The sequence below is a fragment of the Ranitomeya variabilis genome, chromosome 1, assembly GCF_051348905.1.
Source record: "Ranitomeya variabilis isolate aRanVar5 chromosome 1, aRanVar5.hap1, whole genome shotgun sequence".
Lineage (NCBI taxonomy): Eukaryota > Metazoa > Chordata > Amphibia > Anura > Dendrobatidae > Ranitomeya > Ranitomeya variabilis.
The window spans coordinates 1,048,922,275-1,048,946,572 of NC_135232.1; the positions used below are offsets into that span (position 1 = coordinate 1,048,922,275).

A 24,298-nucleotide genomic window follows, 5' to 3' on the forward strand; every position below is an offset into this window, starting at 1 on the left:
TGTCTAATATTAGAAGAAAATGATGCTATATATAAAAAAAATTAATTAAAATAATAACTTATTGCAAAAAAAAGAAAAGTTAATAATGGTAATTTTCCCAACACAGGAGACACAATGGACTATTGGTGGGTGAACCAAAAGGAAAATAACCCCTGGAAGTAATAATCCAAGTGCAGTAGAAAGAATAAAATGTAATCCATTCATAATGACATATGCACAATGAAATAAGAATGACGTGCCACGGGGAAAATGTCTTTAAGTAATGACTCAATCCATATAAGAATATCATAGTATACACCCTGGCAGCCGAGATGAAAGGGGTTAACCCACCAAACACACCCGACCAGCTTTTAAGAGCTTTTTTATCAGTTCTGCACTTTATCATTATTGATCTCTTGTGGAAAATCTCCTCTGCGGATTTGATTACAGACACGCAATAAATCTGCAATAACGCATGCGTATTTCGCTGTGGATTTCTCCCTGCTCCATGTACTAAGCATTGAATAGGGTGAAATTCCGCCTAATACTGCGCCCGCTGCAGATTTCAGCTCTGCTCCGAGCTTTCACTTTTGTGCAGAAGTTTTTTTTATTTACCATTTTGTGCTGTTGTAGAAAGTCAATGACCACAGACAGGAGGAGAACATGTCACCTCTACACACCTCTGACACTGTGCGGCCTGTAGGACAATCTAGACGAATTACTGCCAATATGTAAGTGGACGCATTCGCCCGAATGAGTGGGATCTCGCTACTCTCCAGTGAAAGATCAGGTCCAGATTGTTGCCCGCAGTTTGTAGGTATCGGGCGCTGTCTAACATGTATGATCTAGTAATATATTAAAAAACAACATTTTTGTGATGTTTTTAGTACAATATTCATTGAATTGGTGTCACAGTACAGCTATACATGTTACTGTCCTTGATGCTTTATATGGTGACTGCTGCCATAAAGCCAAATAGAGAGTAAATGTACAGTGTGAGGAATAGGTGATAGTAATATAACTATAGATGGCAGTGTATGAGGCGATTCATAGTGATAGCATAGACCAGTATGGTAGTGATTAGCAGTGATCAGGTTGTGCTTCAATTAGACTATTAGGTCTACGTAGGTGAATCTGCAGAGTACGGCATTAAAAATGTATTTTGTAACTCTAAACACAATACACAACACAGTGACACATAGTTAGGGTCAGATATGGGACTTATAGAGCAGAAGTCTAAACTAAAATAATGATTAAAAAAATTCCAAAAGTTGTATATAGTTATGCGGGCATAGATTTTCAAAGCAAGTACACCAGTTTCATCAGGTGCAAGAGATCTATTTAACTCCTTGGGACATCTTCCATACACTGTTGGTGTTGGCTGTGTTATACAGCCGGCATCTGAGTGTAGGTCAATGCTACTGCAGCTAATTGTGAAGAGTTGAAAGGGATCATGAGGTGCTGATGGCGTTATCATGGCAGCTAGGAGCCGACTGAGGGCCCTCTTGTCTGTCATGTTTAAAGGAATGACTGCTCAAGTACAGGCGCTCTGTGCACCATGGTGGGGCCAGTCATGTATTATTATAGCGCCATTTATTCCATGGCGCTTTACATGTGAGGAGGGGTATACATAATAAAAACAAGTACAATATTCTTAAACAATACAAGTCACAACTGGTACAGGAGGAGAGAGGACCCTGCCCACGAAGGCTCACAATCTACAAGGGATGGGTGAGAATACAGTGGGTGAGGATAGAGCTGGTCGTGCAGTGGATCGGTGGTTACTGCAGGTTGTAGGCTTGAGGAAGAGGTGAGTCTTCCGGTTCTTTTTGAAGGTTTCGATGGTAGGCGAGAGTCTGATGTGTTGTGGTAGAGGGTTCCAGAGTAGGGGTGATACGCGAGAGAAATCTTGTATGCGATTGTGGGAAGAGGAGATAAGAGGAGAGTAGAGAAGGAGATCTTGTGAGGATCGGAGGTTGCGTGTAGGTAAGTACCGGGAGACGAGGTCACAGATGTATGGAGGACACAGGTTGTGGATGGCTTCGTATGTCATGGTTAGGGTTTTGTACTGGAGTCTCTGGGCATTGGGGAGCCGGTGAAGGGATTGACAGAGGGGAGAGGCCGGGGAATAGCGGGGGGACAGGTGGATTAGTCGGGCAGCAGAGTTTAGAATAGATTGAAGGTGTGTCAGAGGGGAGGCCACAGAGCAGGAGGTTGCAGTAGTCAAGGCGAGAGATGATGAGGGCATTGACTAGGGTTTTTGCAGATTTTTGGTTTAGGAATGTATATACACATTCCCTCCTGTTTGGTTTCCATCTATCTTCACCCTTCTCTGCACTATGACGTCAGAGCTGTCAATCAAAGAAGAGGGAGGAGATAGAGTGAAAATAAGGAGGGAAGGTGTATATAAATGCTTGGCCCCGCAATGGTGCACCGAGCGCCTGTGCTTGGTTTGAACAGTCATTCTGTGCTGACAGAGTCCCTTTAAACACATCTGAAGATTAGGCTTTATACAAGATTGCCAAGATTAGACTGCAAACCACAGATTTACAGGTAATTGTATAAGCGACCATGTAATCACAGGTTGAAGTCCTCTAGAGGACGAATAGAAATACAAGAAAAGTTAAAAATATTTAAAAATATATATCACAGTTTAAATTACAGAACTTCGTCCAAGAAGAAAAATAAAATGACATATTTGGCATCACATTGTGCGTAATTGTCCAAACTAATAAAATATCATTTATCCCATAGGGTGAAAGCTAAAATAAAATATATCCAAAACGGCAGAATTGCTGTTTTTAGGAAAGCGGTCAGAAAGTTGTGTCTATCCCAACATGGTGGTAATAAAAACGAATGCTCATTCCGCAAAAAAACAAGCTCTCATACAACGCCACTGACCGAAAAATAACTTGTGGCTCTCCTAATATAGTGACACAAAGCAATCCTGGTTTCATAACTAGTTGGGATGGGTGAGGAGTGAAAATGAACCTAAATAATGATTATTTGTCATAATAATAATAATAAGCGCCTATTCAACAGTAACACCAAAGACACAAAATACAGTTCAGCCTCCAGTAAACATTGGACTGCTGCTATAACACATTACTCCATGTGCTGCTTCCAGAAGGAAAATATTGACTTTTAGTGAGTTTTTCAGCGACGGGGTTCGTGTTAGTTTTATATCGCTGCCAACATTCCCACTTGGAAATTAGGACGAATTATGGCACTACTTTCCCAAACCCGGCTGTGCCCCATCCGTATCGTACTCGTCTGCCATGACGCTGCGCCATCCTTCTCATAAACCTGCGATGCTTGTGTTTAGCACTGGAATAACGTTTGATATAAATACTTTATACTAAAATCCAAATACAGAAAGGTATTTATGAAAATAAGTCTGTGCGTGTCCTGTAAAAAACATCAGATTTAGCAACCCAGGACTCCGCAGAGAATCCTGTGTAAATGTCTTCATGATGAAAGTATGAAAAGGCAAAAAAGCAGCCCTGGATTAGCCGCTATACTGACTCTGCTAGCGTCTGTACACTGCTACCTTATTGGTAAAGCATTCTCAACCTTGGCTTCTATTATATTTCCAGGAGGCAGTTTCTACCGTAGTTATCTGGATGGCAAGAATATGGCTACATTTCAGCACAACCCTAGGTCTAATAACCTTAAATGGAATCCGTCAGCAGGTTTTCGCTATCTCATCTGAGAGCAGCATGATGTAGGCAAAGAGAAGCTGAATCCAATGGTGTATCACTTAGTTTACTGGGTGCAGCCATTCTCAGTCAGTTTTTAGATTTAGCAATGAAGCAGAGCTGAGAAAGCTAACCCCGCCCACACCAGGCTCTGTATATACAATGTCCATAGACAGTGAGCTGTCATCACAGGAGGAGGCGTGTCAGACTAGCATGCACACATTGTCCTGTCCCAGCAATGAAAACTCCTGGTGCTAAAACAATCATTGCAGGCAAACTAAACCACAGAGCTTGAAGAGAGGCATTGCTGAAATCTGCGTGTTAACCCCTTCCTCATGCGGCTTATACAGCAAAAACCTGCAGACTGATTCCCTTTAAAGGGTTCTCCAGTTTCAGAAAAATCCTGTCCTTAGGTGCAATTTGCAAAAAATAAATAAATATATATATATATATATACACACACTTTTCTCATCATCCCCAGATCCAGCAATAAGTCTCTGCAGATGCTCCGTGTCTCTGTTAGTCTGTAGTGTGATGTCGCATTAACAGTGCTGCAGCAAATCAGTGAGGTCAGCGGATCTTCCCGAGTAGATGGCACAAGACATTCAGCTAAGTAATTGGCTGCAGGGCTGTCAACGTAATATCACCACTGCAGACAATATCAGACACCAGAAGCTGAGACTCAGCGATGGACCCAGGGAGGGTGAGCAAACCTCAGTTTGCATTTAAAACCAACTGCTACGTAATAGTGATGAGTGAACGTGCTCGGATAAGGTGTTCTCCTAGAATGCTCGGGTGCTAATGAGTGTCTTCTACATTCTCGAAAAATATGTACGAGTCCCCACGGCTGCATGTCTCGCAGCTATTTGACAGCCACAACACATGCAGAGATTGCCTAACAGTAACTCATAACATCACGCTGTTGACGCTAACTTATGGATGTATTACAACAAAAGTGAACAAAACAAATCTAGCAACTGGGGTAACAGTAAGCAAACAAAGCAGGAAAGAAGAGTGCAAATGCTTTGGGATCACCATGTAAAAAGTATTATCTTTATTACGAACCGCAAAAAAAGAGGAGCAAGGAACACACATAAGAACATGTAAATAAAAACACTGGATTGTGAATAAACTAACAAGGCGTGTCCATAATAAGACCAGCGCCTAACATCTGCCTGATATGAATTCACAGTGCTTCATACAATAAACATGCACAGCAAAAAGAGAACACATTATAGACCAATGTGATATCTGAAAAGAACTGGACTAATAATTGCACAGTATAATGTTGTATTTGGCAGTGGTCACATCCATGGAATTGTACTGGACAATTATTAATCCACATATGACATTGGTCTATAATTAGTGATGAGTGAATACACTCGTTACTTGAGATTTCCTGAGTACGCTCGGGGGTCCTCCGAGTATTTGTTAGTGCTCGGAGATTTAGTTTTTCTTGCCGCAGCTGAATGATTTACATCTTATAGCCAGCATAAGTACATGTGGGGGTTGCCTGGTTGCTTCGGAATCCCCACAAGCTGGCTAATAGCTGTAAATCATTCAACTGCAGCAAGAAAAACAAACTCCGAGCACTAAAAAATACTCGGAGGACCCCCGAGCGTGCTCGAGAAATCTCGAGTAACGAGTATATTCGCTCATCACTATCTATAATCTGTTCTCTATTTTTTGCTGTCTGTAATACAGACTATATTTTTTTATATGGTGATCCCGAAGTGTGTGTATTCTTCTTTCGGGATTTGTTACACTGAATGAATGCTCGGGTGATATTCTTCACCTTTGGTCCTTAGACAGGTAATGTTTTGGGGATCTTCTATAGCGTTACACATGATGATCCTGCCAACACATCACGATGGCCAATACCATAGATCCAAATCATTCTGCAAAGGCTCTACATTTTAAAGGGTCTGTCAGCACAGAATGACTGTTCACACAAAGCACAGGCGCTCCATGGCGGGGCCAATCATTTATATACACCTTCACTTGTTTTCCCTCGATTTCCACCCCGATCTGCTTTGATTGACAGCGGGGATAAATGGAAAACAAGCAGGCGGTACTAATACAATAGAACGATTAAAAACAAACAAAAACAGTTGCCAAGTTAGAAATCGCCTTTCACAAAAAAAACCAAACCCCTAGAATCTCCAGTGTGAACATAGCCTTGTTTCACTTGTGTTATTACAATTGTAGTTACAAATGTGTCTGTCTGGACCACAGGGCTGGTTCACATGAACATCCACAAACAACATCATGCAACAATAGCGAGTGAGCCAGACTTCCTAACGACACCCATCGTGGCTCACGGCCATAATCCACATAGGACGACTTCTCTAGACGTCCGAGTATCACAAGATGTGCCTGACAATAGTATTTTCAATACAGATCTCAAAGGAAACTCCTCCCTGTCTCCTTTCTAACTCTTCTGTCTTTGCTGTCGTATTTCTAAGGGTCAGTCTCTTACATTACTATTTACAGATGAACCGTTTTGTATTTGTGAAGTGTAAATGAATAAAAAGTGATCTTTTTTGACTGGTACTTGCATGTCAAACCATTTAAACTATTTTTCTAATCTAGATAATGGGTTTCTACAAATGTAACTGTTGAATATTTTTTCTCATGTGTCAATGAAATTATTTTTTTGTAAAAGTATTGTTTCTTAAAATGTGTAAAAGTGAATACAGATTATATTTGCTGTCAATAAAAGTCGATTTCATTTATATTCTACAACCTTTGAGTCCGTTTTTGTTCGTCGGGTCTCTCTCAAGCAGTGATGTTCAACCCGGGTGTGAGCGGCTATTGGAAAACTTCAATTTCCTGACCGGTAAGAAACAGCAGGAGACTCCCAGAATGGACACTAGTGCTCAAAAAGTGAACCCGTCATCTTGGGAAACGGTCTTCACAGATCTCGGGTTACTCTGCACGTATATGGCGTTACAATGCTGCCCAACCGCGAGTACTGGGAGAAGTGAAGCTTTATTCCCTCCCGGGAGCGGCTCACCGTTCACTATATTGTGGCTGTAAGCACGCTCCGATGCTTTGATTGACAGATCGCAGATGTGCTGCAGAGCCAGCTGTCAATCAAAAGTGCCAATGTGTATTTACATCCACAGTATACTGAGCGGTAAACCTAACCGATCCATGAACGCCTCCATGACAAAGCCGGCGACTCTCGGGAAGAAATACATTTATTTTCTCCGGGTAGTTGAGCTTTCAGTAAGGCAGCGGGTAGGATTGTTCTTCTATGTACCTACAGATGAACCCCATATTTACATGTATATAGCATTATTGATAGGTTCCCTTTAAAGGGAGACTGTCAGCACAAATGACTATTAAAACTAAGCACAAGTGTGGTCAACTAATTCGGATCACCATCTCATCTACTGGTATTTAATCTGCTTCGATTTCCCAGATCTGATTTTACATGATCCAAGACAAGGGCAGAGAGAGATGCAAAACAAGCAGATGGAAAGATGCACCAAGTGCTTGGTTTGAACAGTCATTTTGTACTGACAGATTCCCTTTAAGAAAATAATTTAGACTGAACTAAAAGGTTATTCCCTTCTGGGACGTTTATGACATATCCTGTCAGTATGCAACAAATTGGAAAAGCTGGAATAAAATAGTTTCATCGATTTTGTCAGAACATTGCATTTGAACATTGGAAAAGGTAATTATGGGGGGCACAGTAGTCCATGTTAGGTCAACCCCCTGAAGGCACATTAAAGGTAATGGCACAGATAGAAAATGTGTTTTATCTGCAGAAACAAAAGACAAAACGAATAGTCATTCAGCTTTACTACCCTGAGATGAGCCCCATGTGAATGGGGTGGAAGATGAGCTTGCAATCATTCTGTAAGAGACCGACGAGGATGAAAAAGTAAAGAATAAATGGGGCATAGGTGCATATGCTCATTCAGATGGAGCTCTGCAAAGCACCTTTCTGGGGTTCAGTGTGGAGCTCAATCACAGCCCCAGCAGTAATTAAAAGAAATCTGTCAGCAGGTTTTGCAAACTGGTCTGAGAGCAACCTGAAGTGGGCAAACAGACCCTGAATCCAATGATGTATCACTTAGTGCAGCCTTTCTCACAGAGTTAGCAATGCATCTGATGAAGCGGTCCCCGCCCACACCAGGCTCTGTATATACAATGTCTATAGACAGTGAGCTGCTCATCACAAGAGGGGGCGTGTCAGACTAGGAGGCAGGGCCGGCGTCAGCACCCGGCGTACCCGGGCAACTGCCAGGGCCCTGAACAAATGGGGGGCAACTGGTGGCCGGGACACCAGGGAGACCTGGCTGCTTCCCCAGCAGCTTCGGCACTACTTGAGCTCAGCCGTCACTTAAAGAAACATGGTCGCGCACAGTGCACTCTGCAGCTGTAGTAATGACGCAGCCGGGCAGACACACAAGCAAAGTTAAAGGCACAGTGCCGGCCCGACCGCATCATTTAGTAGCAGACACAGCTGCAGAGTGCACTGTGTGCGGCCATGTCTGACGGCCATCAAGCAGCGCGCCCTCCATAGCCACATGCCAGAGCAGCCTGATGAGCGACAAGCCAGGGGGAGGTGAGTGAGGCTTGTCTGTCTGTGTATGCATGTATGATGTGCATATCTGTGTGTATATCAGTGTGTATGACTGTATATATTTATGTATTTTTGTGTATTTGTCTTCAAATATATGTATGTACATATCTGCGTTTTGTGTGTGTATATCTGTGTATTTTACTGTATGTGTGCTGTGCATGTCTCTGTATTGTGCGTGTGTGCATGTCTGCGTACTGTGTGCATGTTTGCATACTGTATGTCTGCGTACTTTGTGTGTGCGCATGTCTGAGTACTGTATATGTGTGCATGTCTGCTTATTGTATGTTTGTGCATGTCTGCGTACTGTATGTATGTGTACATGTCTGCGTAGTGTATGTGTACATGTCTGCGTATTGTGTGTGTGTGTGCATGTCTGCGTATTTTGTGTGTGCAGATCTGCCTATGTGAAGGACGAGGGGGAAGGCTAGGTCCTGTGTAGTATATCTATATTTCTCCACCGTATTTGTACATCATGAATCGTGGTATGTGGGCCCTGAGACTCTTTTGCCCGTGGCCCACAAAAACCTGGAGCCGGCCCTGCTAGGAGGTATGCAACCAGCTAGTCATAGCAATGATGAGCTCCTGGTGCTAATAGCTTCATTACAAACAAACAACAGCACTGAGCTGGAGAAAAAATAAAAATTCTGCTGCACATTTTAGAGTGCCGAGGGCCTTATAACTCCTTCATATATAAATAGATGACATGCCGGTCTTACGGCGTCCATGTCGCCATCACAGGATTACCAGTTGCCATTCTCTGAAGCACTTTTGGTACCGGTGACACCCCACAAGACCAGGAGATATGGTGACCCAGTTGTATGTCATGGTAGCTCATATCTTGCTGCTGTGAAACACATTAACTATGCGAACTGACTGCTCAATGGCTGCCTGTGAGATTGTCACACGATATCCAATACTATTCACTTTCTCGTCAATGGCTTTGATGTTGTGGCTAATCAGTGCAGACACACACACAATCACATAACTAATAATCAACAAAACATGAAAAAAAAATCAATTTATTTTCCCCAGAAACCAGAAAAATACAAAAAAAAAAATTGTGAATAAACATCATGCCAACAAACAAATGTTAAGATTTTTAATACCCTGTAGAAAATACTTGTATTTCTAACAACGGCATCCTGTCCCGTGAATCTGGTAAAATGAATAGTAGTTTCTGCACTGGTTGGGTGTGTCGCAGGTTTAGTCAGCAGTTGTCACAACGCTCTCTGGCTCTGGGGCAGGTTCGCCCCCCGTGTCTTTACCTTCTTTGCTCCGTTTAGATTTTTTGTGTTTGTGTCTTCTATGACTGTCACCTTCTTCACTGTCATGGCGGCGCCTGCTGCTGCTAGGAAAAAAGCACACAGGTACACGGTGGTTAGAAGCTTCATGGCTCAGTAGTTACCTGCACAACAAGCTGAAAGCGCACTTGTCATTTTTGGTGACTACACAATAGGCTGCAATATAAGCGCACAAGAGGAAAAGCGCCATTCTGGAAATAATATTCCTCTCTCATTTTCAATGGCTTCTAATCTAGCGGGTAGAGATTAGCTGCCATGATGTCTCCCAGATACAACACACACGTGAGGGATTCATTCTCACATCTGTGTAGCACATTTTTTTTTTTTAGAAGTAGGAGCATTGAGGGCATTATGCAGCTGTACTGAGCTGTGCAACTGTGAATCCAGCATTGCTAGAAGCTTGTAACAGATCTCTTTAGCTGCCCAGGCCACTACCCTTAATATTGCTGTCTTTTGGGATAAGAGATGTCTTTGGCCCCCCTTAGTCATTTAAGGGAACCTCTCATGTTGAAAATGGTATCTGATCTGTGGGCACGATGTTATATAGCAAAAGGAGCCGATTAGATTGATGCACAACTTTGGGAAACGTTTCACTAAAATTTGCATTTCATTCACTTAAATCCCTTGTTTTTGTACATATACAAGTCCATAAAGCGGTCCTATGCCGAGGTAGCTGTCAATCACCAATTAGTACCGCCCACTGGACTTATAATATGCAAGCAAACAGCAGGGATGCCAATGAATAAATTATATCAGTGCGCATTCTGTGGTTTGTTTCTTTAGTCTATGGGGCAGATCAGATTTTTTTCCTTGGACCAAGTGGTCATCACGAAAGCACTTGCCGGATACTGATCAGAGTTTTGGATCAAACGCACCAATGCAAGTCTATGGGTCTGTAAAGAAAAACACAACAGAAAACCTGAACAGCACCCGGATGCCATCTGTGTATCTAAAATATGCTTTGGAAACCTCAGTCTTCTTTCATCCCAGAAAACCTGATGAAACTTATAGTACACCCAACACAAACTCTGATCAAAAATACTGGTGAAACACGGACTTTTTTTTTTTTTTGTGTACAAGAAAAGTCACCAGAAATCAAAATGAGCCGTTATATTAACATTTTCCAGAAAACTAACTCTGCTCGGCTTCTTCTCTATACCATGCTGTCCACAGATCGGACTGCTTGTACGTTCCTGTAAAGGTTGGGTGCATCGGTCATCTCTGTCATGTGAGAATATGTTCTGCCACATTTAGGGTATTTTCACATTCGACAGGTTTCTGCAAGCAAGAAATCAGCCACGTACATGTTCATGGATATTGGCAAGCCCCACTCATGAATAGTACAGTGGCAGACATTTTTGGAAATGTTTGCTTTCTATGAATACACAACTAGTAGAATACAAAGTGTGGAAAATCACATCCACGTAATTAACTAAAAATGTTAAGGTTTGAAAATTAAGCCTTGTGCTTTATATGTTTTTATCTAGAATGGATGAGAAAACAAAAATGACTAAGAAAACCAGTATAAAATAAAAAAGAACATTTTTTACTGACTTCAATCATTTTAGCAAGCAACCAAACAGGAACCATCAAAGAAAATGGCATTTTGTAAGGAACAAATCATGTAGCGTTTCATAAATGTACAATTTTTAATGTTTATTATACCAGCAAGAACTTTTAGAAAGAACCAAAGCCATTAATCAAAAGCTGACTGGGAACATACTGAAACCATTCTGCGCATAAACACCAGGTGGAATAAACTTACTGTAAAGAGACATAACCGCCCGCTGAGACATTACTGAGTATCCTGTGCACCGGGACGCACAAAAAAAAAAAAAAAAAAAAAAGGAGAAATTGAAGTGTTCTTCTAATTTGCAAAGAATCAAACAATTCTACTTAATAGAACAAAAAGGCAAACCAATGTGAGTGAACTTCTGGACATGATAACAAAATAGTGATGAGAAACTGGCCTCAACACATAATGAATACCAGGGTCCGCTGAAACCACACCAGCCAACATTCATCCCGACACTTTGTTTGGAGGGCTGTCAACCATTTTAAAGAATGCAAGTGCAATTTCAATGCTGGAAATTAGTCACATACTGTATATACTAGAGTATAAGCCGATATTTTCAGCCCACTTTTTGGGCTGAAAGTAACCCTCTCGGCTTACACTCGAGTCATTCCCAGGGGTCGGCAGGGGAGGGGGAGCGGAGCTGTGTAATTATACTCACCTGCTCCTGGACCGGTCCCTGCAGGTCCCTGGCCGCTTCTTCCTGTAGTGAGCGGTCACATGGTACCGCTCATTACAGTAATGAATATGGACCCGACGCCACTCCCATAGGGGCAGAGCCGCATATTCATTACTGTAATGAGAGGTACCATCAGACCGCTCACTACAGGAAGAAGCTGCTGGGGAAGCAGGGACCGCGCCAGGAGCAGGTGAGTATAACTCAGTGCACGATATTCACCTGCTCCCGATTCCACCGTCGGCGCCGCTGCGTCTTCCCCGTCCTCTGCAGTGATGCTCAGGTCAGAGGGCGCGATGACGTGATTAGTGCGCGCGCCGCCCTCTGCCTGAGCGTCAGTGCACAGGACGGGAAAGACACAGCGACGCCAACGATGGAACGGGGAGCAGGTGAATATAGCAAGTGCCGGGGGCCTGAGAGGTGAGTACGTAATTTTATTTTTTTTTTAAATCGCAGCAACAGCATATGGGGCAAATGTCTGTATGGAGCATCTTATGGGGCCATGTGCAGCATTATATGGGGCAAATATCTGTATGGGGCCATGTGCAGCACTATACGGAGCAAATATCTGTATGGAGCATCTTATGGGGCCATGTGCAGCATTATATGGGGCAATTATCTGTATGGAGCATCTTATGGTGCCATGTGCAGCATTATATGGGGCAAATATCTGTATGGGGCCATGTGCAGCACTATACGGAGCAAATATCTGTATGGAGCATCTTATGGGGCCACAGGGTGGATAAAAATCAATGTTTTTTAAAAAAAATCAAAAAAATCGGATTTTTTTTTATTTAAATCGGATTTTTTTTTATTTAAATCGGATTTTTTTGATTTAAATCGGATTTTTTTTTATTTAAATCGGATTTTTTTTTATTTAAATCGGATTTTTTTGATTTAAATCGGATTTTTTTCAATAAACTGCTTTTTGAGGAAAATATTTTACCATCCAAAGGTTCTTCCATCATGAGATAAAGCTGAGTTGTTTAACTCAGTAGAATAAAGGCTGTATATGTGTAACATTCACAATGCCATGCTCTTCCAGAGGTTTCTGTAGGATTAGTGGGCAGTTTCTCTCCTATATTATCACAGACGCTCGCTTTACTTACGCAGTTCTCAAAACTGAATTTGACTCCGCAGAGGTCCCAGCCTCTTCTTCATGGCAAAAATGTTACAACATGAACAGAGTTGAGAAAAAGACCTTAATCCTATTGTTCTACAAACCTATGAATACAGAATCAACCCCTTCAGTGCCAAGTCCAAGAAGTTAGACAATATGTTTCTGATTGTTTGGAGTGGAATAGATCTGCACAACACAAGAAGAATGTGAATCTAAGTGTTTTGAGGAGGAAGGGCAAGCAGACAAAAAAATGAAAGTGAAACTTTGAGCACAATACTGCAGCATAGCCACAGACAGACAAGTCTGGATCTGTTTGTGTGTACGATCTGAGGTTTATTACATTCTTTCCTTATAATGGCAGCAGGCCGTAAAAGAGACCCAGTTTGGGAATATTTTAATGAAGCTCCTTCGCCTATCGGTAAGGCAGGTATGCGTGCAAAATGCAAACGATGCAACAAAGAGATGCAAGGCCTGGTGGCGTGAATGAGGCAACATCATGAGAAGTGCGGTGATGAAGATGACCAAAGAAACACTTCACTATCAACATCTTCATTTCCCTTCTGGTTGCAGTTTTCATAATGTGATTTCAAACGGCAAACAAGTCCTTGGATATCCTTTTGACAGTATTTGCACTTTGCTCTTGCACCTTTCTTTCCAAGATCTGCTGCTGGCATCTCAACAAAATGAACCCAAATAGGGTCTCTCTTACGACCTGCCATGGCTCACACAGATCACTTATGAAGTTTGATTGTTACTACAGCCAAGTACTGCTGACTATCCAACAAGTTTGGGCATGTCAACTGAATGGAAAAAGAAACTAAACCAAAAGTGAAACCAAGCTAGAAGTGTGGAATTAAAGGGGCAGTATGAACAAAATGTGGAGGCTATTAATAGTTTATACAATTAAGACATGCTGCTTTTAAACACCTACCTATTGCCATATAGTAAAACAAAAAAGATTTTTACTTACTTTGGGGTCCCCCCCTCACCCTGGCGTTAGATCGTTGCCCCTAGTTTCGTCCGTGTAACTATGGGCGCACATGCGCACTGCTCTCACTTCTCATTTTAATCGTGATTTATATTAAAAAAAACCTTTTGATTTAAATCAGTGATTTAAATCATGATTAAAATCATGATTTAAATCGATCCGATTTAAATAGAAAAAAATCTTTTGATTTAAATCGTGATTTAAATCATGATTTAAATCGGCGTGATTTAAATCAATCCACCCTGTGGGGCCATGTGCTGCATTATATGGGGCAAATATCTGTATGGGGCCATGTGCAGCATTATATGGGGCAAATATCTGTATGGGGCCATGTTACATAGTTACATAGTTATTAAGGTTGAAGGAAGACTGTAAGTCCATCTAGTTCAACCCATAGCCTAACCTAACATGCCCTAACATGTTGATCCAGGGGAAGGCAAAAAAACCCCATGTGGCAAAGAGTAACTCCACCATGGGGAAAAAAATTCCTTCCCGACTCCACATACGGCAATCAGACTAGTTCCCTGGATCAACGCCTTATCAAGGAATCTAGTGTATATACCCTGTAACATTATACTTTTCCAGAAAGGTATCCAGTCCCCTCTTAAATTTAATTAATGAATCACTCATTACAACATCATACGGCAGAGAGTTCCATAGTCTCACTGCTCTTACAGTAAAGAATCCGCGTCTGTTATTATGCTTAAACCTTCTTTCCTCCAGACGTAGAGGATGCCCCCTTGTCCCTGTCTCAGGTCTATGATTAAAAAGATCATCAGAAAGGTCTTTGTACTGTCCCCTCATATATTTATACATTAACATAAGATCACCCCTTAGTCTTCGTTTTTCCAAACTAAATAGCCCCAAGTGTAATAACCTATCTTGGTATTGCAGACCCCTCAGTCCTCTAATAACCTTGGTCGCTCTTCTCTGCACCCGCTCCAGTTCAGCTATGTCTTTCTTATACACCGGAGACCAGAACTGTGCACAGTATTCTAAGTGTGGTCGAACTAGTGACTTGTATAGAGGTAAAATTATGTTCTCCTCATGAGCATCTATGCCTCTTTTAATACATCCCATTATTTTATTTGCCTTTGTAGCAGCTGCCTGACACTGGCCACTGAATATGAGTTTGTCATCCACCCATACACCCAGGTCTTTTTCATTGACGGTTTTGCCCAGAGTTTTAGAATTAAGCACATAGTTATACATCTTATTACTTCTACCCAAGTGCATGACCTTACATTTATCCCCATTAAAGCTCATTTGCCATTTATCAGCCCAAGCTTCTAGTTTACATAAATCATCCTGTAATATAAAATTGTCCTCCCCTGTATTGATTACCCTGCAGAGTTTAGTGTCATCTGCAAATATTGAAATTCTACTCTGAATGCCCCCTACAAGGTCATTAATAAATATGTTAAAAAGAAGAGGGCCCAATACTGACCCCTGTGGTACCCCACTGCTAACCGTGACCCAGTCTGAGTGTGCTCCATTAATAACCACCCTTTGTTTCCTATCCCTGAGCCAGCTCTCAACCCACTTACACATATTTTCCCCTATCCCCATTACTCTCATTTTATGTAACAACCTTTTGTGTGGCACCGTATCAAAAGCTTTGGAAAAGTCCATATATACTACGTCCACTGGGTTCCCTTGGTCCAGTCCGGAACTTACCTCTTCATAGAAGCTGATCAAATTAGTCTGACATGAACGGTCCCTAGTAAACCCGTGCTGATACTGGGTCATGAGGTTATTCCTCTTCAGATACTCCAGCATAGCATCCCTTAGAATGCCCTCCAGGATTTTACCCACAGTAGAGGTTAAACTTACTGGCCTATAATTACCGAGTTCAGTTTTTGCCCCTTTTTTGAATATTGGCACCACATTTGCTATACGCCAGTCCTGTGGTACAGACCCTGTTATTATGGAGTCTTTAAAGATTAAAAATAATGGTCTATCAATGACTGTACTTAGTTCCTGCAGTACTCGGGGGTGTATCCCATCCGGGCCCGGAGATTTGTCAATTTTAGTTATTTTTAGACGCCGCTGTACTTCCTGCTGGGTTAAGCAGGTGACATTTAATGGGGAATTTTTATCACTAGTCATTTTGTCTGCCATGGGATTTTCTTTTGTAAATACTGATGAAAAAAAGTCATTTAGCATATTGGCTTTTTCCTCATCCACCATTTCACCCAGACTATTTTTAAGGGGGCCAACACTGTCATTTTTTAGTTTCTTACTATTTATATAGTTAAAGAATATTTTGGGATTATTTTTACTCTCTCTGGCAATGAGTCTCTCTGTCTCAATCTTTGCTGCCTTGATTTGCTTTTTACAGAATGTATTTAATTTTCTGTATTTATTTAATGCCTCCTCACTACCTACTTTCTTTAATTCTCTAAATGCTTTCTTTTTGTCCCTTATTGCACCCCTAACAGCTCTATTTAGCCATATTGGTTTCCTCCTATTTCTAGTATGTTTATTCCCATACGGTATATACTGTACACAGGTCCTATCCAGGATGCTAATAAACGTCTCCCATTTTCTTTGTGTATTTTTGTGTCTCAGGATATCGTCCCAGTTAATTGCACCAAGATCCTCTCTCATCCGTTGGAAATTTGCCCTCCTGAAGTTTAGTGTCCTTGTCACCCCCCTACTACCCATCTTATTAAAGGTTACATGAAAACTTATTATTTTGTGATCACTATTCCCCAAGTGACCCCCAAAATGTGCAGCATTATATGGGGCAAATATCTCTATGGAGCATCTTATGGGGCCATAATCCACATTTGTGGAGCATTATACGGGGCAAATATCTGTATGGGGCCATGTGCAGCATTATATGGGGCAAATATCTGTATGGGGCCATGTGCAGCATTATATGGGGCAAATATCTGTATGGAGCATCTTATGGGGCCATGTGCAGCATTATATGGGGCAATTATCTGTGTGGAGCATCTTATGGTGCCATGTGCAGCATTATATGGGGCAAATATCTGTATGGGGCCATGTGCAGCACTATACGGGGCAAATATCTGTATGGAGCATCTTATGGGGCCATGTGCTGCATTATATGGGGCAAATATCTGTATGGGGCCATGTGCAACATTATATGGGGCAAATATCTGTATGGGGCCATGTGCAGCATTATATGGGGCAAATATCTGTATGGGGCCATGTGCAGCATTATATGGGGCAAATATCTCTATGGAGCATCTTATGGGGCCATAATCCACATTTGTGGAGCATTATACGGGGCAAATATCTGTATGGGGCCATGTGCAGCATTATATGGGGCAAATATCTGTATGGAGCATCTTATGGGGCCATGTGCAGCATTATATGGGGCAAATATCTCTATGGAGCATCTTATGGGGCCATAATCCACATTTGTGCAGCATTGTATGGGGCAAATATCTGTATGGGGCCATGTGCAGCATTATATGGGGCAAATATCTCTATGGAGCATCTTATGGGGCCATAATCCACATTTGTGGAGCATTATACGGGGCAAATATCTGTATGGGGCCATGTGCAGCATTATATGGGGCAAATATCTGTATGGGGCCATGTGCAGCATTATATGGGGCAAATATCTGTATGGAGCATCTTATGGGGCCATGTGCAGCATTATATGGGGCAATTATCTGTGTGGAGCATCTTATGGTGCCATGTGCAGCATTATATGGGGCAAATATCTGTATGGGGCCATGTGCAGCACTATACGGGGCAAATATCTGTATGGAGCATCTTATGGGGCCATGTGCTGCATTATATGGGGCAAATATCTGTATGGGGCCATGTGCAACATTATATGGGGCAAATATCTGTATGGGGCCATGTGCAGCATTATATGGGGCAAATATCTGTATGGGGCCATGTGCAGCATTATATGGGGCAAATATCTCTATGGAGCATCTTATGGGGCCATAATCCACATTTGTGGAGCATTATACGGGGCAAATATCTGTATGGGGCCATGTGCAGCATTATATGGGGCAAATATCTGTATGGGGCCATGTGCAGCATTATATGGGGCAAATATCTGTATGGAGCATCTTATGGGGCCATGTGCAGCATTATATGGGGCAAATATCTCTATGGAGCATCTTATGGGGCCATAATCCACATTTGTGCAGCATTGTATGGGGCAAATATCTGTATGGGGCCATGTGCAGCATTATATGGGGCAAATATCTCTATGGAGCATCTTATGGGGCCATAATCCACATTTGTGGAGCATTATATGGGGCAAATGTGTCTATGGCGCATCTTATGGGGTCATAATCAACATTTGTGTAGCATTGTATGGGGCATATTTTAATATGGAGCATCTTATGGAGCCCATCATAAACTATGGAGCATTATATGGGGCTCCTGATTCAATATGGATATTCAAAAACACTTAAACTAAAATGTCTCAATAAATTTTACTTTTATTGGCATCTATTTTTATTTTTGAAACTTACCGGTAGCTGCTGCATTTTCTAACCTAGGCTTATACTCGCGTCATTAAGTTTTCACAGTCTTTTGTGGCAAAATTAGGGGGGGGTCGGCTTATACTCGAGTATATACGGTAATTAGGATTTAAAAAAAAAAACAAATTGTCCAAAAAAAATTTTACTTTAAAAAAAAAAAAAAAAAAACTTTAAAAGGGAATTTCTCTGTAGCACCAGCCTTTTAAGCTGTGTGCACACGTAGCATATTTTTCGCTATAAAAACGCTATAAAACCGCGAAAAAAACGCTCACATTAAGCATCCTATTTAATAGAATGCAATCCGCATTTTTTGTGCACATGCTGCGTTGTTTTCCTGAGCGGAATCACATTCCAGAAAAAAACGCAGCATGTTCATTAAATTTGCGGAATCGCGGGGATTCCGCACACTTAGGAATGCATTGATCTGCTTACTTCCCGCATGTGGCTATGCCAACCATGCGGGAAGTAAGCAGATCATGTGCGGATGGTACCCAGGGTGGAGGAGAGGAGACTTTTCTACACGGACTGGGCACCATATAAGTGTTAAAAAAAAGAATTAAAATAAAAAATAGTGATATACTCACCTTCTGATGGCCCCCGGAGTCTTCCTGCCTCTCAGCGGTGCACGCTACCGCTTCCGTTCCCAGGGATGCTGTGTGTGAAGGACCTGCGATGACGTCGCGGTCACGTGACCGTGACGTCATCGCAGGTCCTGCACACAAAGCATCTATAGGAACGGAAGCCGCTGAGGAGATCGGCTGCCTTCGGAAGGTAAGAATAACCATTTTTTTTAATTACCATATTTTTTGGACTATAAGACACACTTTTTCCCAAAAAACTTTTTGGGGAAAATGGGGGTGCGTCTAATAGTCGGTATATACAAGTAGTGTGGCAGCAGCAGGAGTCAGGCAATTCTGCAGCAGTCCCGGTCTGACGCTGCAGAGCGATGATCATACTCCCTTCCCAGTCTGGTGCGGCGGTGCTCTATGGTGTGGGGGGGCTCCACCGGCATTTTGTGAAAGCCCGGAGGGCGGCGCATGCTCAGATTGAGATCTCGGCAACGACGAATCTGCCGCAACAGCAATGGATGTGTGAGGAATCCTGGCTTGCAGAAGATATCGGCGGAGCCCCCGCACCACTAGCACCACTGAACCAGTCTGGGATGAGAGTGATATCGCCAGACCACTGAACACCCCCCTATGACCATGCTCCACCAGCGCTGCCGATCCCCCCCGGTAAGCTGAATTCGGACTGTAAGACAGACCCCCCCCATTTGACACATTAATTATTTTTCCCTATTTTCCATCTGAAAATTTGGGGTGCGTCTTATGGTCCAGTGCGTCTTATAGTCCGAAAAATACGGTATTTTTAAAATTCTATCTTTTACTATTGATGCTGCATAGGCAGCAGCAATAGTAAAAAGTTGGCCACACTTGTCAAACACTATGACCAACCTGTCAATCAGTTTTCCAAGCGATGCTACAGATCGCTTGGAAAACACTAGCATTCTGCAAGCTAATTATGCTTGCAAAACGCTAGTGTTTAGCAGGAATATGCATGCCAATTCCGCATGCGATATACCCGCGGCAGGAGTTGCAGAATTGCAATTCTGAAACATGTGCACTTAGCCTTAAGCCATCTATATTGGCATGGGCATAGAAAGCTGAGTAAAATGATACCTTGAGATCTGCAAACTGATATCTTGTTCCAAAGAAATCCATTTTTTTTGCCATTTTATTTTTATGTCAATGAGATGACCGGACATAAATGTCCCTGAGAATCTGCTTCCAGAGATTATTTAAAATGAAAGGAGGCGTTACCAGTGTGAGACGTGTAATTAACTGACCATCTGCTCTCCTGATCTCACTGCCGAGCTGTGTGTGATTATACCCAACACGGTATAGCAGAGCTGGGTTGCCTGCCGTAGTGCTGGCAGCTCTGCTGCAGAGCTGGGTTGCCTGCCATAGTGCTGGCAGCTCTGCTGCAGAGCTGGGTTGCCTAAGGGTACTGTCACACAGTGGCACTTTGGTCGCTACGACGGTACGATCCGTGACGTTCCAGCGATATCCATACGATATCGCTGTGTCTGACACGCAGCAGCGATCAGAGACCCTGCTGAGAATCGTACGTCGTAGCAGATCGTTTGAAACTTTATTTATTGCCGGCCGGAAAGTAAGAGCAGAGCACAGCGGTGACGTCACCGCTGTGATCTGCTTTCACTTTACGGCGGCACTCAGTCAGAGCGGGAAGCAGACGGCAAGGGACCTGAAGGACACCGGAATGTGAGTATGTACGTTTTTTTTTTTTTACTTTTACGCTGGTAACCACGGTAAACATCGGGTTACTAAGCGCGGCCCTGCGCTTAGTAACCCGATGTTTACCCTGGTTACCCGGGACCTCGGCATCGTTGGTCGCTGGAGAGCGGTCTGTGTGACAGCTCTCCAGCGACCACACAACGACTTACCAACGATCACGGCCAGGTCGTATCGCTGGTCGTGATCGTTGGAAAGTTGCAGAGTGTGACAGTACCCTTAGCCAGACTATAACTAACACAGTACTGTCAGTGCTGCTGTATTGCACTTCCCCCACACTGGCTGTGTAAGATGGACGCTGAAGCACTGTGAGAGGACAACTGCTGCACGTGTTTGTAATGAGAATGAGTTCAGTTCTGTGTTAGTTATAATCACACACAGCTGTGCAGTGATATCAGAAGAGCAAAGTGCCAATCACACTGGTAACATTATTCATTTAAAATAAGCTCGAGGCAGATTCTCAGTTGCTTCCTATGGCCTACATGCCCATACAAATGGCTTAGGAGGGTTTATCTTACTGACAGATTCCCTTTAAAAAGCTAAACTCACAACGTTTTTAAAGGTGGTTGTCAGGAGTGGAGCAACACTGTTGACATAACATATACACATACCTGCCAGGAAGCGCGCATGTGTCCTATTCTAATGATATGGAAGTGAGCAACACCAGACAACCCCTTTAATGCCAATAAATAACTCAAGGTTGTTTTTTAAATCCTGCCTCAACGTCATCCACTCAGACTGTCGTAGAAAGTATAGAAACTCCACCATGTTGCATTTCATTAAATCGTTCAAAACTTGCCTTCGGCAAGAAAAGAATTCATCTTGTCCTTGATGAGCGTTTTATAGTTCTACAAAATTAAATTGATATTACCTTCTTGATGATTTATGGCGTGAGGACTCTTCCTTTTCCCGATGCCTCCTCTCTCTGTGTCGCTCCTCCTTCTCTCTGCTAATTCTCTCCCTGTGGCGCTCATAGTTCCTCTCGGTCCTCTCGGTTCTCTCAGTTCGCTCACTGTACTCTTTGTACCTGTATCGCTCTTCTTCACTGTAAAAATTGTAAAGACAAATACAGTCACTCAAGACCAAAGAAATTCCAATTCTTGTTTGGACTTAATGAAAATTATGCACAACTTGATGGTCCAGAGGAAATTGGTTAAGGACCCAAAACATTAAAAGTTGGCAGTATTGGCTGATACATAATATGTATGGGGGAATCCAGGAGATGGAGGGAGGAGTGCGGCCTGCTAAATTTCAGCAGCTGATCGTTTTGTTCTGAGATACGCCGCTGCCAGAGGAACGTGCTAGCAGCTCTTGTACAGAACACAGCAAGGTGCCCTCTGTATGGGAGGCAGCGCGATCAGTCAGCCGACAGCTAGCTAACGTGTAGGGGCTTTAATTTTCACCGTTTTCCCCTCAACCATAATGACGCAAATTACTTCTGCTCCCCCGTTCCAGAACTGCAGCCAATCAGTGAGGTCAGAAATACTGCCGGTGTAGACCACCCTAGCTGCTGAACTCATTGATTGTCTACAAACAGAGACCAGGCAGTGTCGGAGAGTTGGTGCTAGACCCAGGGACAGTAAGTAATACTTTTTTTTCTTTATAGAAACTGTAGCCTATGGGAAAGCTTTCTGAAAAGGGACACCCTCGAAATGTTCTGCTGCCTTGCAAACATAGGACTAAATGGTTTTAATATGGATCACATTGACTAATGAGACATACAGCAAGATGGTATCACAAGAGATAAGGACCAGATGTGGTCTGCGAGGGAAGTTTGCTTCCCTTGATGTACTGATGTTCCTATCATTATAGATAAAGAGTCTTAAACTGTGCGAAAAGAGTTCAGGAAGAGATAATTGCTCTAGATCTTACTGGAAAAATAAGAATTAATAAATTACAAACTGAAACATCCTGCCTTACATGGTCAGATATGCCAGTGTGTTGGGCAAGTATCCACCACCTGTCTATAGTCCCATTTACCTAGAGGTTTTGACCTGCTTGGTACGAAGTGCAGCCATATTGGTTGTCACCTGTGAATTAATGGCACAAAATAATAAAATTGGGATATTTAATAGCTTGAACATGCTGACAAAATGACCGATCATAACTTTCTGTTCAGCTAATTCAAGGACAGAAATCACCACGACTGCGTTTACTGTGGTAATGTTAACAAATATGACTACTAGAGAAAAAACACACTAATATTAAGGCGCAATAGCTATATTCCCCATCCTGGAGCATGGGAAAAAAGAGGAAGATACAAACACTACAACTTACAAAGCGCCGTGCACATGCTGCCCGTGGATGGATCTGTAGAGGACGGCAGAGCAACGATCGCGGCAAGTGAGCCACCGTGCAGTATGTATGCTATAAATGAGGCTTCTCCACACACGGTCATCATGGGTTGTATGAGGACCACCATTTAATAGGGCGTACAGGGGGAAACCTGGCAGCTGTCTATGATGAAGTATAAGGGAGGGGGGTACAGCGCCTAAACTCCAGGCAAAACTTCAACTTAGCCAAGTTCCAACACTATACGTGAAAAAAAAAGACTCAAGGTTCTTCAGACAACTATAAATGATGGAAGTGTAGGGCTGGAGTAATGATAAAATGATGGGACGCCTCCTCATCGGCTATGACGAGGGTAATTGGGCATGAAACCTCCGGGCTTTCTTTGTCCATACTGACCAGACTCTGCAGACAGCCAACGATGAACATTGTGTGCCAAGCCTTCCTAAGCTGTCACATTCTGGAAACGGCATCACTGCCGACAGGGAAGATACACTTCACAGCCATAAAGACTGGGAGATGGAGAGTGAAATTCCTGCTGTACAGTGACTCCTGCAGATCTGGCTCTCGATATGACTAAGTCATGCTGTCTGGCTACATCCGAAGGCTTTGGCACAGGCCACATGTTCGGGTTAGCCACGTCTGCGGAGCGCGCAGCACCACAACATGGTGTTTAACAAGCGCTGTGCATCTGACAGCAGAAAAGTTATGCTCAACACATCAAGTGATCATGAAACTCACTCAAATCACATTTTTGTAGAATTCCTAGGCATTTATTCTCATACCCCTCTTTTTCAGGGCTGACACTTGAGCAATAGATGTCCCTTTAAGCTCAGCTAATCGAGTGTTCATATAAAAAGAAAAAAGCACCAGGCAAATGCAGAATAGAACCACGGACTATAAATGGATGAGCATCTGAAACAGCAAGGGCTTGTGCAGAGTGTTTGATAATTTTGCTGTAACCGGGAAAAAAATAAAAGTAAGATTTCTCATTCACATTGTGTTTTTTAACCCCACGCATTTTTTGACTGTGGAGCATTATTTATGTATTTTTTAAATGCAGCAAGTCAATTGTTTCCGCATTCCTACTGTAGTTTTCCCGCACTTAGATCAAAATGGCATAGCACCAAACAATTGCATATAGAAAAGCTTAAAAAAACACACCTAAAATGTGTCTAATTTTCAATGCAGTTTTCTGTCATTAGCCAGCCTTTTTAATGCAGGAAAAAAGCTAATAAAAAAAAGGCTACACATGAAAATACCTTATGGTAGCTTCACATT

At 42.6% G+C, this 24,298-nt stretch overlaps 1 protein-coding gene across 4 annotated transcripts in view; it reads right to left on the bottom strand.

Moving 5' to 3' along the window:
* Positions 1-9,280: 9,280 nt before the first annotated feature.
* FIP1L1 (factor interacting with PAPOLA and CPSF1) overlaps positions 9,281-24,298 on the bottom strand; it is a 62,593-nt gene continuing 47,575 nt past the window's right edge. For 2 of the 4 annotated variants that reach the window (XM_077279768.1, XM_077279766.1), the window contains 2 exons: positions 21,600-21,773; positions 9,281-9,622 (listed from right to left, as the gene is read on the bottom strand). In XM_077279768.1, the coding sequence (XP_077135883.1) occupies positions 9,481-9,622; positions 21,600-21,773 (316 nt within the window). In that variant the 3' untranslated portion in view covers positions 9,281-9,480. Of the gene's footprint in view, positions 9,626-21,599; positions 21,774-24,298 lie in introns of all 4 variants that reach the window. The other 2 variants (XM_077279767.1, XM_077279765.1) reach the window with 1 other exon arrangement.